Source organism: Malaclemys terrapin, chromosome 10 (assembly GCF_027887155.1).
Source record: "Malaclemys terrapin pileata isolate rMalTer1 chromosome 10, rMalTer1.hap1, whole genome shotgun sequence".
NCBI classification, from domain to species: domain Eukaryota; kingdom Metazoa; phylum Chordata; order Testudines; family Emydidae; genus Malaclemys; species Malaclemys terrapin.
In genome coordinates this window covers 78,469,600-78,485,905 of record NC_071514.1, presented here as the reverse complement: position 1 = coordinate 78,485,905, position 16,306 = coordinate 78,469,600, and the positions used below count along the sequence as shown (strand labels likewise).

The window sequence follows — 16,306 nt, the reverse complement described above, 5'->3', positions numbered from 1 at the left end:
GCTCCCACGGGCTGTTTAGAAATAGCCCTGGGCTACAACTGTTGACCTTCATGCCCTAATAAAAAAGGTGCATTTAGATTGAAAGGGGAGAAATGTCCCTCCACCCACAGCTGCGGCAGCTTAGGGAGAACAGCACTCCCTAGAAGATGCCCTCCAGGATGCCAGGGCGGAAAGGCGCCATCTCACCAGCATCCCAGCTCGAGACAGGGAAAGGGCCCCAGCTTGGTCCTGGGGGAAGCGTGAGCCCTGTGCAGAAAAGAGTCACCTGGCCAAAACACCTGCGAAGGTGAGGAAGGCCATGCCCTCGCTGGGGGCAAGCGAAGCCGACTAAGGGCTCTAGGTCTGGGGAAGCACTGAGTGATTCTGCCCATCAACAGCTGCTCACGCCCCCTTCCCCCCACCCCCGCACTCTGTCTGTCTCTGTCCATCTGTCTGCAGCTCCGCCCTCGGCATGCTTTAATTACATTTTAAATTCAAATCTGCTGCTATTTGATCCACTGGGTGTATTTATAGCTCCGCTCAAGCTGGCTGTGTGGATAAGGCAGGTTGGGCAGGTTGCTGTGACATGTGGGGCAGGATGGGATTGCTCGCTCGCTTTCCTTCTTTTCCTCCTCCTCATCGGATTATTTTGCAGCAGGTCCCACGTACCCTCCCTCCCTCCCTCACACACACACTGGCTCTCTCTTAGGTTGCTTTTGTTTTTATTGTATTATTCTCTTGTGCAACAGGGGGCAGGAGAAACTAAGGGTGGCCTTGATTTTTCTCTTTAGCATTTTAAACACACACACACAGTGTTTGGGGTAGAGAGAGAGAGAGAGAGAGAGAGAGAGAGAGATCTGGTCCTTGGTCCTGTGAGTTGCTACCTCTACATGCCTGAGCCAGCAGACAAAGCAAGCACGGATGAAGTTGGTACGGTTACCCCGGGGCTTGCTGTTTCCTCCTTGGGTCAGACGAATCACAGAGACTCCCCTGCCCCCTGTCCGCTACTGAGCTGAAAATCCACCTCTGGGATTTAACCTGCTGCTTCTGAATTTCCTCCTCTCCTGCCTGTCTCACTCTGCTTCTTCCACCCACCTTCCCCCCTCTTCAACACTCCCTGGACCAGAGCTGGATTCTGATGGAACTGCCAAGATGTTCATGTCCAGAATCCTGGATTTTCAGAAGACAAGATATGCCAGGTAAAGCCAAGTGGCTGTGTTCTTAATTCCTGTAGCTGAACCATTTTGCATTGTGTTTTGAAACCCTCCAGGATCCCTCCCAACCTCTGCCCTTCCCTAGAGGAAGCCGGGAGTGAATTCCAGGGTGGTGCTTGCAGGACAGAGTGAATAAAGCTGACAGTGGGGTTTGAAAGATGTGGAGCTCCTCCGAGCACAGGGCACCTGCAGGGCTGATATTCTTGCTTTGTTTTCCTGGTATAACAACAATCCTTTGCACTTTCATAGCACCTCTGCAGACCTGAATGAATTCAGGCTCACAATGCCCCTGGGAGATAAGTATTACTAGCCCCATTTCATTAATGGAAAAACTCAGGCAAATGTGGCCACTGATTTTGGGCTGTTTCAATATTTGGGTGTCCTTCTTGGGACACTTTGACACAGGGTCATCCTTTGGAGTTGTGGGTGCTCAGCACCTCTGAAAAATCAGCCCCCTACAAGTGGTGGTAACTTGTTTTAATGGCTCAGGTGTGTTGGGATCCATTATAGTGGCACCTGCTTAAGAGGATACCTGATGAATGGATAGTCCTGGTCAAGGGGTGCATATTCTATGCATCCAACCACTATACAATGAAACTCAGGGTATCACACATGTTCAAGAAAGATGAATTCAGACTGGACTAGGTGCAGAGAAGGGGGACTAGGATGATCAGGGAATGAGAGAATCTATCTTTCAAGAGGAGGCAAAGAACTTGGCTTGTTGAGCCTACCAAAACAAAGGCTTGTTCTCTCAGAATACATTCAGGAGGAAAACACCAGGCAGGGAGAAGAGCTATTTAAGTTAAAGGACAATGTTGGCATAAGAACAAATGGGTACAAACTGGCCATGAATACCCCAAGATTGGAAATGAGAAGGTTTCTAACCATCAGAGTGAGATCCTTGAACAGCCTTCCACTAGGAGTGGTGAGGGCAAGGAACCTACTACTTTTAAGGTGGAGCACGATACCTTTTTAAACAGGACAATATGGCGGGGATGCCTGTGCTAGCAGCGGACAGGACTCAATGACTCAGGAGATCCCTTCCAGTCCCATATTCCTGTGTAAAGTGCAACAGAAAATTATTGTCGGGCATCTTAGACAGAGGAAATGCAATGTACACCTGAATCGTGCATTTCAGGCTTGAAGATAGGCTTAGCGAGTCAAATGGAAAGTATAATAATTTATGTAGTATCATCTGTAGCCAGCCATAACGTGATGTTGCAATGGAAAGGCTCCGTGAGATGGTGTTTGAAAACAGAATTTCTGTAGTGAATTCTGTGCTGGGGAAAGGCATCAAACAGATCATAGCCCTTTAGACTGAGTCCTTTATGCACAGGACAGGGACCCAGAGGCAAGAGCTGTGCAAGGTTCCCTGAACACCGCTCCTTAGTCTGTATGTCTTAGCCCTGACCTGGATGAAGCACCTAGAGTACAGTTCAGTCTCTGTATGTGTTCAGTCCTTAGCCTCTCTCCCAGCTGCTAATGCCAATTCTTGTGGTGGGAGTGGTTTCTGTGATGTGGAGAAAGAGCTGCTGAGTTGACAGATTCCAAATGGTTATCAGATTTCTATAGAAAAGCAGCTTTCCTAGTCCGTTTGTCTTAGGAACTGAGTTTGAAGCTGATATACACAAATCCTGAATGAAGACTCACTTCTCATTCTTCAGATGCCCATTTAAATACCATGTGTTCCTACTGAAGAACCCTTTGGCAATTGTACTGTTCTCCCTATATACGTGTGGGAAAATGGGTGAGTTACAGGGCAATTGTGGGCAATGCTTTGTAACCTTGTCCAGGACAGATCCTTTTTTAATAACCAAGAGAAGGCAGAAGTTTTTTGTTTTGTTTTTACAAAGTGCAATAGGAAAGTGATCAGATCAATTAAATGATGTAGATTTTCTGAGCACCGAACCAAAGTACATTTTGGAAGCCATTGGAGCGAGCCCTCTTTAGAAAGTCCCTCTCTGTCCAGTTAGAGAAACTGATCTGCTAGATGTAACTGAATGCACTTTTTGTGCAACAAGTGTTGCATGTTGAATACGTTGCTAAGAGCCCATTGTTAGGACTGGAATAGTGGGGGATGTGAGTAGAAATGAGGCTTACTCACTGAAAATAGGTGCAAGGCTCCTCTCTGTCTTCTCTTCGTCTTCACTGGGATGCAGAGACTGGATTTGGGAACTGAGGAATCAGACCAAATGAGCAGCATTGTACTTCTTTGCATGTTAAGATAAAGCTTCTCCCACATGTAACCTAAGGACCAGGCTTTTGTTTTCCAAAGTCTTTTTTGCTGAAGTCTTTTGATAGTTCTTCATGGAGCACAAAGGATAAAAAATATATCACAGCGACTAGCTGAGTGCTCGAACTGGGCAGTGCCGTGCCGAGCAGGAGATCTGAGTTGGATTGCCCGGCTTGGCAAGAGCTGGAAGGGCTGGGGACCAGAAAAGGGAAGCCTTGTACTTCAGGGATTTAAGGGTAGTGACCACTCTCAGTATATTGATTGGCGTTGAAAGAGAGGTCTCCAGCCATTGCTCCTTGGCTGGGAGTTAGAATCTGAGTTGGGGGATTTATGGAGAAGGCGTCTTAAAGTGCAAAAAGGGCCAAATTATACCTCCCCACCATGTGTATCTCAATGGGAGGAGAGTGACCTCACAGAGTTTCCTTGAATTTTTCCCCAGGATGATCGTGGAGGAAGCAAGAGATGCAGGGATGGGAATTGCTCTTTCCTCAGAGGGCCAGCCCCTCCGCAGCTCTTTTGTCCCCCAGCCCCTCCTTGCGGCATGGCTCCGGTTGGTGCTATTGTGCCCTCGGACTGGCTACCCACATGTGCAGACCTGGAGGCTGAGTTACCAGTGCTTCAAGCAGCTATCCATTGTTCATGGAAAAAAGATGCCATGGAGAGCGTCTGCTCCCTTGTACATCTCGTTCCTTCTGCTGCGTGGTTGGGGGATGGGAGGAGCATGCTAAGGAATCAGGATCCACCGGGTTCTGCTACCTTGTCCTTGTATAAGCAACGGGCAGCCTGGGGCCCAAAGAGTGACGGGTGCGGATCCTTTGAAAACCCTTGCTATGCCAGACCCACACATTATAAACGAGATCATACCTTCACACACACAGGTAGTTCATAAGCTCCCGCTGCCATATCAAGGTAGCAGGGGACATGCCATGTTTTCCACCATCAACAGGTGTACAGTATACAGCTTCAGGCTGTGCGCCAGAGAGGAGCATTGTGAAACAGAGAGGAAAGTTTCCCAGGAACCTGAGAGTGAAGCCAGCAGGGAGATGCGCTTGCTGTGCATTTGAAAAGGAAGCAGAATCTCCATCCCCTGACAGGTAGCCATCTGCAGGAGCATGCCACCAGCTTCAGCATTTCACTGTCACTTTTGCTTTTGCCACATGGCAAAGATACGTCCTTATCAAGTCTGATCCTGGGAGGTGCTGAGAGGCATCAACTCCTCTGAAGTCAATGAGAACCGAGGGGACTCAGCCTGCAGGATCGGTCCCTTAACTTGTGAAGTTTATCTACAGCGTAGCAGAGATGAAGCCCCAGGAGGAATGGGGTCAGATGTCCATGACCTAGAAAGTGACACCAGGCTGGTTCCCTTTGTTGGGCTCTTGGACTTCTTCCCCATAATCTTTTCTGCACCAGGCATGACAGCTGTGGTGCCAGGCTTCTCCGGCAGCTTTCCCGTTTCTCCAGCCAAATGCCTTGGCCGTAAGCAGCCAGAGCTTGACACCTTGTGTGATTAGCTGGGAGCTGGGTTTGGAGCAGGCCAAGCACCGCTGTAAGATAAAGCATGCACAGCCGAATGGGAAGCATGCTGTAGTGGCACTCAATCTGTTTGGCTTAACAAAGAGAGGTTAAGGGGTGACTTGATCCCAGTCTATAAGTAGCTAAATGGAGAACGGAAATTTGATAATGGGCTCTTCAGTCTAGCAGACAAAGATCCAATGGCTGGAAGCTAAAGCTAGATCCATTTAGATTAGAAATAAGGTGCCGTTTTTTTTGACCGTCCGTGTAATTAACAGTTGGAACAGTTTAGCAAGGGGTGTGGTGGATTCTCCATCACTGGACGTTTTAAACTCAAGATTACGTGGTTTTTTTTTTTTAAAAGATATGCTCTAGTTCAAACTGGAATTAACTCAGGGAAGTCTGATGGCCTCTGTTGATGATCACAGTGGTCCCTTCAGACTTGATAATCAATTAATCTTATTCCATATGCAAGCCCATTGATTGCAACGGGACCATTCCTGAAGTAAGACACCACTTACTCAGCACAAGTAACAGGGGCAGAATTGGGTCTTATGGTAGGGAGAAGAAGCCAAGAGTACCAGTCACAGGTCTGTGCCAGGACCAGTACACATGGGAGTGATGGGCAACTCATTGGCGTATCTGACTCAGGAAGGTATAGAAATAGGTGCAGGTATAGCCTGGCCTCTCGGGAAGGCATTAGAGGCATCTTGACACAGCTTGGAGGAGGGTGGGAAACTTTCCCTCTTGTGGAGTTGATTGGCCCCGGAAAATAGCATAAATTCATGATCTCATAAGAGGAATCTGGAACTGATTTTTTTTTGGTTTCTTTTTTTTTTCTTTTCTGATTCAAGAGACCCAAGGAAGGAAGAGATTAATGTCAGATGGTCATCAATAAATGCACTGGAAACATAGCCAGATGAAAGACCTAAGCAATGAGAATTAGATGAAAGAAAGCGATCAATGTGGGTGTGTTTTATGAACTGTCAGATAAGACGGGAAAATGTTCCCTGCTCAGGGGGCAAGAATGTTGCCCAAGATTCATCCAGGGTTGGCTCACTTCTAAATGTTAAATGACTCCAGAAAGAGAGGGAGGATGGGAAGAAAGAAAGAATTTGAAGAAAGTATATAACAGCGGAGAAGAAACTGAATTTGATTCCATTCCATGAGCAAGAAAGCCCTTTATTTTCAGGTAGTGTCATTCAAGCCAGATCATTCGTATAAACAGGCCCCTTAAAAAGCGTCTTCTGCTTTATTCCAATTTTCCACAAGAGCTGCCCCTTTGGCACTAACATGTCAGGCCCCCAGACAATCTGACTGGAGGGCTCCCAAGGAAGGCTGAGCACTGTAGATTGAAAATGGCTCTCACAATACAATGGAAAACCAGCTTCACTTTGAGACTCTGCTTGTGGCCATGTGTGTGAGAGAGAGAAAGAGAGGGGGAGGGGGACTGCAAAAGCATCTCAACTGTAAAAACTTCCCCTCTGTCATTTGTAACTTGGTGCTGCTCCGTACTGCGTAACATCCATCTTTGAGAACAATCCGCTTCTACGCAAGGGGCCTGATTCAGCCATGACGTAAATGTCAGTGTCAGTTACACCCTAGGTGAAAGCAGATCAGATTCCACCCGCTTCATCTTACCACCTCCGCTGAGTTGCTTTTTCCTGCTACGCCCCCAGTCTGATACCTCGACGTATCAATTACACTTGTTTTGCACACCCACTGAATGGCAAATAAGTGCGAGTTACACTTCTTTGCCATTGACACTTGTTTCCCCAACTCATTTACCCCTCCGGCCACATCACTGCTTCATTTGACCCAGAGGCTCCAGTGGATGTTGCACCTGCTTCTTATACTGAGTTTGAGTGAGGTCCAAAGCCTTTGTTATTATTTATGAATGTTGTTGCCGATTTTCAGTAAAACATGGATTCTTTTTACACAGCTAGGCCAAGGACAAGTCCTAGCTCCCCTCCCTTTGGGCACACAAAAGTACTTTCTTTACTTTGGTAATCAAGAAACAGAATGTAAAGGAAACACGATAAAAAGCAACTTGAGTGCAGACTCTTTCAACAGATCTAGAGCACGGGTGCATGGGGGAACCGCATGCTGCGGATGGGCAGAATCATAGCAATTACCTAACACAGGTTCAAGATTTAATTTATTCAGGTAAAAGGCCCCAGATTTCATTCAGTTTGTCTGTTCTTGCCCTGGGCACGTAAGCACAGAATAACAATGAAAACAGAAGCTGCAATGAAAGATGCCAATTAAATTTCCCAACAAGGAAGCTATATTTGGAGGCAGGAGTGTTGGAACAATTTGTATAGTGGGGGTGCTCAGAGCCATTTAACCAAACTGTAAACCCTGTATATAATGGAAACCACTTCACAGCCGGGGGTGCAGCAGCACCCCTATTTCCAGCACCAATGTTTGGAGATGAATCCTTAATATACTTAAGGGCCAAAATCTGCCCTCAGATATCCATTGGTACATGGACTTCACTAGGAATTGTGTAAAATGTATCCGAGCACAGAACTTGAACATATTTAGAATCTGCTGCCTAGCCAGGAAAGGCACAGATCCGAGTATAGTGCATAATGACAAAGAGGTACAGGGATGGGTCAGAGAAGTACATGGATTCCATACAATAGGATGAAAAGAGAAAGGATGGGTCAGGCAGCACATGGGTAAATTTCACCTTTAGATTGCTTTGTTCAAATCCAGCCCAGCTCGGTGATGACTGAAAGTCCTTGTCATCCAGTGAAATGAGTTTGATGGGTTTCTGGCTCGTTCTTGCAGGATAGGTGCACACATCACAAACATAACTATTGTAATTGTCACCATGTAGCACCAGGATGGGCTCTGAAGAATGAACTATCCTCATACCTCCAGAAGTAATCTCTCTAGGTCAGTGGGGAGGTAGCATGGGAGCTCTCTTTGGGTATCTTGCATTACCTCTGCCCATGTGTAATGGAGGCCCTCAACCTTAGCACACCCCCTGGAAGCCCAGTGCAGCACCACCACCATTGCTTCTCAGCCTGTTTCTCTGAGTGAGGATTTTAGTAAGTCCAGTGAGGCTTGTCACTGCACTCCACCAGGGAGCTAGTTTTATTCAGTCCGAAAAGGCAGAGCGTTACACACCTAGAACTGCTCCCCAGCATCTCTAGCTGAAGGAAGGAGGGGCTGAGTCAACCCTAATCATGTCCAAGAGGTCCCTTACCAGTGAGGCCTTCATGACCCGGAACCCTTTTCCGGAGTCAGGGGCCTCTTGTCACTAACCGGGGGAGGGTCTTTCCTCCAGGGTCCAGTTCCCCATGGAGGCCAAACCTCAGGACAGAATATAATTCCTCTTTTTCCAGGCCTTCTGCTGTTGCCTGGTGAAGACTTTCATGGGAGCTAGGTTTCTCTGAGATGTAGCATTCAGAGTCCCTTCCTTTCAGAAACTCTCCCCCCAGGAGCATTCTTTCTTGGTTTCCTTTGCCTGTGGGCCCCCCTCACCAGCTTCCCCTGAGAAGCCTTCTCTGTATGTTCTGGGAACTGTTCCTCTTCCCAGCAGCCTCTGTTTCTCTAGCATAGGCCTCCCTGTACATAGCTTCCATTTATCTTGCCTAGGTGCTTCCCTGCCTAATTTCCTGCCTCCCAGCAGCTCAAAGAGTGAGCTAGTCATAGGTGAACCTGAGCTACCTCATTCCTCCTTGTGGAGCCAGTCAGAGGTCGGCTGGGCCCCTGGCCCACTCAGAGGACCAGCTATTCTCAGGCTCGATAGGTATGTCTGATCTAGGAAAAACAGAGGCTATCCGTCCCTAGCATATCTATATCACATCTTTTACCAACACTAAAAGAAGAGACCCAAAACTCCATAATTAGCACAGTAAGACCAGAAATGGTGGGGAAATGAAGTATGAGGTTAAGCGAGATCCAAAACGTGGAGAGAACAGTGCTGCCTGTCCTACGTCTGGAGTCTCTTTCTTTGTCGAACCGTGGTGGAACAACTGCTCTGCAGTCAGACTCATTCATTTTGCTTGAACTGCAGGGGGTCTGGCAAGTTTTGTGCCAGGCTGCCTAGCAAATAAATCTTGATATGTCTGAGTATGTGCGGTTGGCTTACACCGGCTCAGACGTGCCCTCCGAGGGACCTTAGATGCCTTGTACAGCTGTTTTCTTTTTTTCCCCTTAACCCGTGTCGGACAAAACTATGCGAATGAAATGCTTTAAAAATTGATGTGGTTCATCGCACCGAGTACAGAGCTGCTCGAAAGATTAATAACACCAAGTGCTTATCGGAGCCACACCTGTGTCTCCGCCTTCCCTTCCCTTCCCAGGGCGAGATTCTGCCTCTATGTGGACCATAAGCAATCCCACTGAAATCAATGGGGCTACTTGCAGAGTAAGGTGCTGTGAGAGGCTGGGCTGCTCCTTTAAGGACAAGCGGCCAGGGAGCCCTGTTGCATTAACAGATCCAGGTGGGAAAGGATCAGGTGATCCTTACAAAGGGCTCAGCGTGAGAGGGCTCAGTTGGAGGAGAGCGGCAAGAGGGAGGTTGGCTTCTGGGACTAGCCCTGGAGCAGAGAGTGGTGCAGAGTGCAAGGCCTCTGGGCCCCCGCTGCCTGGGTTGGGGACAGGGGTAGCTTTGTTCTGTGTTATTTTGTGAGCTTCCCTTTGAATTAATAAACCATGCCCTGAGGGAAGGCCTGAAAGAGACTTGGATGTGATATTAGCTCAACCCCGGGCTGGGGAGACAGGCTGGCACTCAGCAGCCTCCAGGCAGTAGTTTATGCGAAATGGCCCATAGTAACAAACCCCTGATGAAAGCAAAGAGCAGTCTGGTCTCACTGAGTAAGTAACTCTAGCAGAGTTCATTTGTGCCTCAATTTTGGCTCAAGAGCAAACAAAGTATCATCTTAATATACAATGCATCCTCTCTGGGGAGTATGTCCTGTCCTGGGGAGCTGGACTCAAGCCTCCAAAGGGTCCGTTGTATCTCTAACAGCAGACTTGGACCCATTGGCGCTGCACAGTCCCCATGTAACTCCCTTGCACTGACTGATACAATGCACAAGGAATTACAAAACTGTTGGCCAATGGGGGATGCCCATGAGTGAGGAGACAGAATTTTCCCAGGAGTTGCTAGACTATGAAACGGAGCCCTGCAAGAGATAAGAATGACAGCAGGCCTCACTGAGCTTACAGCTAAATGTAAAACTTGTGTCCCTGACTCGGCTGTCACTCAGTAATTTCAACCCGCACACACAAGGAAACAAACTAAAATCTATGAACTAAATACTTCTCCAGACAGGAAAGAGAGAAAGGGTGTTATTTTTATTTGGAATTCTTGCAAGGTGTTCAGCTCCAACAGCAAAAGGGGTGTCATATAAGGACCCAGATGGCTAGATAAAAAGGCGATCACAATGTGGATCAGAGTCTGAGTGACCACAGGGAACATGATATAACAAACAAATGGTGCAACCCAGAGTTTGTGTTTCACCAGAGCCAAGTGTAACTTGAACCTTAAGATGTTCACGTTCTGTTCAAAATCTAGAGCCAGCTATTTCTGAATGCGACACAATGTGAGGCCCCCTGATAAAGAAATTGGCATATTCTGCATCAGTTAATTAGCAGAGACGGGCCAGAACCAAACCTCAGATCCAAGCATCCAAATGTCAGGAAAGTTTGGATCCAAAGTTCACTGCTCAGGCTCATCTCTGGAAATTAAAGGATTTTATGCTTGGACTGACAGAGAGGATCAGATGGAGAAATGATAGGATAACGAGTCTTGTAGATAAGGGAGAAGCTGTGGATGTGGTATACCTAGACTTTAGTAAGGCATTTGATACAGTCTCGCATGAAATTCTTATCGATAAACTAGGCAAATACAATTTAGATGGGGCTACTATAAGGTGGGTGCATAACTGGCTGGATAACCGTACTCAGAGAGTTGTTATTAATGGTTCCCAATCCTGCTGGAAAGGTATAACAAATGGGGTTCCGCAGGGGTCTGTTTTGAGACCAGCTCTGTTCAATATCTTCATTAACGACTTAGATATTGGCATAGAAAGTACGCTTATTAAGTTTGCAGATGATACCAAACTGGGAGGGATTGCAACTGCTTTGGAGGACAGGATCATAATTCAAAATGATCTGGACAAATTGGAGAAATGGTCTGAGGTAAACAGGATGAAGTTTAACAAAGACAAATGCAAAGTGCTCCACTTAAGAAGGAAAAAGCAGTTTCACACATACAGAGACTGTCTAGGAAGGAGTACGGCAGAAAGGGATCTAAGGGTTATAGTGGACCACAAGCTAAATATGAGTCAACAGTGTGATGCTGTTGCAAAAAAAGCAAACAAGATTCTGGGATGTATTAACAGGTGTGTTTAAAAAAACAACAAGGAGTCTGGTGGCACCTTAAAGACTAACAGATTTATTTGGGCATAAGCTTTCGTGAGTAAAAACCTCACTTCTTCGGATGCATCCGAAGAAGTGAGGTTTTTACTCACGAAAGCTTATGCCCAAATAAATCTGTTAGTCTTTAAGGTGCCACCAGACTCCTTGTTGTTTTTGTAGATACAGACTAACACGGCTACCCCCTGATACTTAACAGGTGTGTTGTGAGCAAGACACGAGAAGTCATTCTTCCGCTCTACTCTGCGCTGGTTAGGCCTCAACTGGAGTATTGTGTCCAGTTCTGGGCATCGCATTTCAAGAAAGATGTGGAGAAATTGGAGAGGGTCCAGAGAAGAGCAACAAGAATGATTAAAAGTCTTGAGAACATGACCTATGAAGGAAGGCTGAAAGAATTGGGTTTGTTTAGTTTGGAAAAGAGAAGACTGAGAGGGGACATGATAGCAGTTTTCAGGTATCTAAAAGGGTGTCATAAGGAGGAGGGAGAAAACATGTTCATCTTAGCCTCTAAGGATAGAATAAGAAGCAATGGGCTTAAACTGCAGCAAGGGAGGTTTAGGTTGGACATTAGGAAAAAGTTCCTAACTGTCAGGGTGGTTAAACACTGGAATAAATTGCCTAGGGAGGTTGTGGAATCTCCATCTCTGGAGATATTTAAGAGTAGGTTAGATAAATGTCTATCAGGGATGATCTAGACAGTATTTGGTTCTGCCGTGAGGGCAGGGGACTGGACTCGATGACATCTCAAGGTCCCTTCCAGTCCTAGAATCTATGAATCTATGAGATTTAAATCATTATCTTCATTCTTGACTGGCTACGCTGCACTGCCCATCTCTAGTAAAGAACGTTAGCTGAGAAAACCTAACATTAGAGATGGTCAAACTGTTACCAACAACATGCATTAAAAGCACAGCTAGTGAGTAGTCTGCAAACCAGTCATGATCTTCAGATGTTTTGGTTGTTCATAAATATTCACGGAATAATCTGGATAGCTTATTATTATTATTTATATTGCAGGAGCATCTAGAAACCCCAGGGCCCTGTTGCACAAGAAGCTATGCATATGTATAAGGAGAGGCAGTCTCTACTCAAAAAGCTTATTATTTAAACTACAGAGTAGAAGTGACTTGCCCAAGGTCAGATGGTATCTCAGCAGCAGCGCTGGGACTAGAACCGAGGTTACCTGACTGCTAGGCCAAGGCCACTAGACCATACTATCTCCCACAAGGTGTTTGTTTCGACGATACACCAAAGCAGCCTGGAGCGTCTGACAGCTAAAGAGAATGGCATGTGCTTATTCAGGGACTTTGAAATAGATGCCGTGCCTGTGGGTGCTTTGCAGAGTTTTGTGGATCCATTAACAGCCTGGACCGAGAGTGTTAAACAGGGCGAGGTGTCTGTTACACACTTTATTGAGGTGATGGGCCAGATTCTCTGATCCAGAAGAGCTGTGCTCTCTGGGTAAACATGGCAGTGAGGCGTAGATGTATGTTCAGACCATCTTTGTAGTCCCTATATCCTGTGGCGAGCTCGGACTAGTCCCTGATATTAGAGCAGTGCGAAGACTGCTCAAAGTTATTCCCAGTACCCCATGACTCCAAGGAGCCATTCCAGCAGCCATTGTTGGTGTACAGGTTGCTCCAGCCTTATCCCCTTTACTCCTGTCATGTCCTTCATGTCAGAAACTGCAATGAGAGTCGCATAATGCCATTAGGCCGGCACTTTGCCATGTAGGGATTCTCTTTGCATTAGCGTAGCCAGCTCAGATGGCTTTCCGGCTGCCAGAGAGGCACATACTAAACAGAGTAACGGTCAGAATTTCTCACAGTAACTACCTCTATAATACTACCTTCGTTTCTAGTATCTGGGCACGTAGTATTGTATTTGCTCCCTGACTGGTTGACCGAAACATTTTAAACACGCAAATAACAAATAATGCACGTTGGCGGCATTCTTGCTAAAATTTTCAAAACACTTGGGATTTGCAAGCGTTTTTGTGAATAAGCAACTGTTGTCAGAAAGCTCAAAAAAAGCGACTGCAATGAGCAGCAATTTAATCTCCAAACACGTTCACTAATCCATTGCTTTAAAAAATGATTTGCTATTATCCCAGTATCAGGAACTGTCATGTAAGAGTTTGAGTTATCATAGAAATAAATGCTATAAAATGTGCTGGAAAAAATATATATCTACAGATTTGGCGGGGATCTTCAAAGGCACGTTACTCGGCAGGATAGGTATTAGTTATTGTACTTCAGAGGGGTTAGGGTACCTATCCACTCACTAAATCCCAGCCTTCTATATATAGATTTGTGTGTGTGTACATTGTATGTGTAGGGTTGCCAACTTTCTAGTCGCACAAAAATGAACACCCTAACCCTGCCTCTTTCCCTTCCCCACCCCTTCCCCAAGCCCCCACCTCCCCGCTCACTACATTTCCCCTCCCTGGCTGGCTCACTCTCCCCCACCCTCACTCACTGTCACTGGGCTGGGGCGGGGGGTTGGGATGAGGTGGGGAGTGAGGGCTCTTACTAGGGGTGCGGGCTCCAGGGAGGGGCCAGAAATGAGAGGTTCATGGTGCGGGAGGGGGCTCCAGGCTGGGCTAGAGACTTGCGGTGTGGGAGGGGGTGAGGGCTCCTGCTGGGGGTGGGGATGAGGGGTTGGGATGCAGGAGGGGGCTCCAGGCTGCGGGGTGGGTCTGAGGGATTTGGAGTGCGGAAGGGGGCTGTGGGTTGAGGCAGAGGGTTGGGATGTGGGAGGGGGTGAGGGCTCTGGACTGGGGCTGAGGATGAGGGGTTTGGGGTGAAGGAGGGGGCTCCAGGTTTGGGAGGGGGCTCAGGGCTGGGGCAGGGGGTTGGGGCTCGGGGTTGGGACGGGGGCTTACCTCGGGCTGTTCCCGGTCAGCGGTGCAGCGGGGGGTGGGGCTAAGGCAGGCTGACTGCCTGTCCTGGCATCCAGTGGTGCAGGAACATTTTTAGTAGTGGAGGTGCTGAAAGCCAGCCTCCTTAACCCTGTCTGCCCTTCACCCCCGAGGCTGGGAGCAGGGCTGTGTCTCTGGGAGGGGAGGGGAGAGAACATGGACAGAGGTAAGGGGGCTGAGGCCACAGCTGGGAGTAGGCGTGGGGCGAGGTGCGGAGCCCCAGTAGGGGCTGGCAGCCAGGATCCCACGCGTGGGGCCAAGAGCAGAGCCCCAGCCGTGTGGCCAGGCGCGGGGCCCCCGGCATGGGGCCAGCAGCCGGGGCCCCAGGAGCAGAGCCCCGGGAACGGAGGCCTGGGAGTGGGGGTAGGGCCAGCTTGGGGTCCCCGGACCACCGTCTGGGACCCGAGCTCCCCTCCCTCCCCCACAGGTGAAGTGAGGGGTTGGGGAGTGGAGGGCCGGGAGCAGGGCATAGGTGCGGGAAGCACCCCCCGTATCCCTACTTCCCGCACCTATGCTGGCACCGCGCTGCACGCGCCCTAGAAGCAGCAAACAGCCAGCAGGTCCGGGTCCTAGGCTGGGGGGCCAGAGACTCCACTCACTGCTTTTGCTCGCAGGCATCGCTCCCCCGCTTCCCGGCTAATGGGAGTGCGGAGTGGTGGCTCGGGGCAGGGGCAGTGCGCGGAGCCCCGTGGCCCCCCTGCATAGGAGCCAGACCTGCTGGCTGCTTCTGGGGTGCAGTGTGGTGCCAGCCAGGACATGTAGGGACTAGACTGCCTTAGCACCACTGACTGGACTTTTAACGGTCTGGTTGGCGGTGCTGACCAGAGCAGCCAAGGTCCCTTTTTGATCAGGTGTTCTGGTCGAAAACCGGACACCTTGTCACCCTATGTATGTGGTTGTGTATATGTGTATATGTATTGTTGCTTCCTGGGCCTGAGCCATTACTCAGGGCTTTGCAGGGTTGTTTCTGTTAGAGAGAAAAATCATTAATTTGAGTCAGGTATAGTCTTGGTTTATGATTTTGTTTATGTACAAAGAATGTACACAAAGTCCTATTTCCCTGAACACAGTCAAAACAAACAACAGCAGACAGCTTCCTTGCTCAGAAATCCCCCTGGGTGCCACTCCAGCAAGCTCTGTGCTCAAGAAGTTCTGTCTCTCTGCTTCCTTTCTGGGTCACACTCACGCCACTCCTCCTGCCTTTCTCTCGCTCTGAGAGACACCGCCTAAAACCAATCACATAGGCCCTGAATTTGGAACCAGGGAAACCCCTCAATCTGCTCCGTTTAGTCTGACTCGCCATATGGCCTAGTCCTTGAGCAGTAGACCCCTGCTGCTTTTAGTGCTTGAACTGCTCTGGTTGAGCCTGAAAGAGTGTTTGTCTTTGGACCCAAGACTCACCATTCAGTTTCAGCATCCTTTTGCATAAATACACATTGTGTGTGTTATTGTGCTATTGTTTAACATTTATATTGTAGTAGCACCCACAGGACCCAGTCAGGGTTGGGATCCCACTGTGCTAGGCTATGTATAAACACATGAAAATACGAGGCACCAGCCCTGAAACATGTGTCATCTAGGAAGATAACGAGCCTTTTGTGTTTCCATTTTTCGGACTCACTCTGCTCCCTCCGGAAAGCTGCCAGTCCCTTTTGTTACACTAAAACAGCACAGAGAGAGAATGCTTTGTTCCCTCACACCCACCTTCCCAACACACCCCCACTCTGCCCTTGTGCGTGATGCTTCCATCTGAAATGCATGCTGGAATCAGTCCAAAAGCTGAAAGAGGAAAGTGGTTAGCAGGTTGAATTCCACCCAGGGAAACGGATTGTAAAACCAAGAACAGATTTAGTGTCTTTTTTCCTCCCAGCATGGAGGGCAAAGGAGGACGGAAGTTGTATTTAAAGTATAGGACACACAAGGCTGAACTTTCCGAACCTGGATTGCCATATGTGCGCGTAGGAGCTGGGAAAGGAGCACCCAGATGCAGAGAAGCGGGCACTGAGTACAACACGTACAGATATGTAGGCATGTGTGGGTGTTTCTGCA

The 16,306-nt window shown here is 48.2% G+C and overlaps 1 protein-coding gene across 2 annotated transcripts in view; it reads left to right on the top strand.

Moving 5' to 3' along the window:
- Window positions 1-857: 857 nt before the first annotated feature.
- The window catches only part of MMD2 (monocyte to macrophage differentiation associated 2), a 41,646-nt gene continuing 26,197 nt past the window's right edge, over window positions 858-16,306 (top strand). Inside the window, exon 1 of one of the 2 annotated variants that reach the window (XM_054042576.1) lies at window positions 858-1,178. In XM_054042576.1, coding sequence (XP_053898551.1) covers window positions 1,132-1,178 — 47 coding nt within the window. In that variant the 5' untranslated portion in view covers window positions 858-1,131. Of the gene's footprint in view, window positions 1,179-6,048; window positions 6,131-16,306 lie in introns of those variants that run through there. The other variant, XM_054042577.1, reaches the window with a different exon arrangement.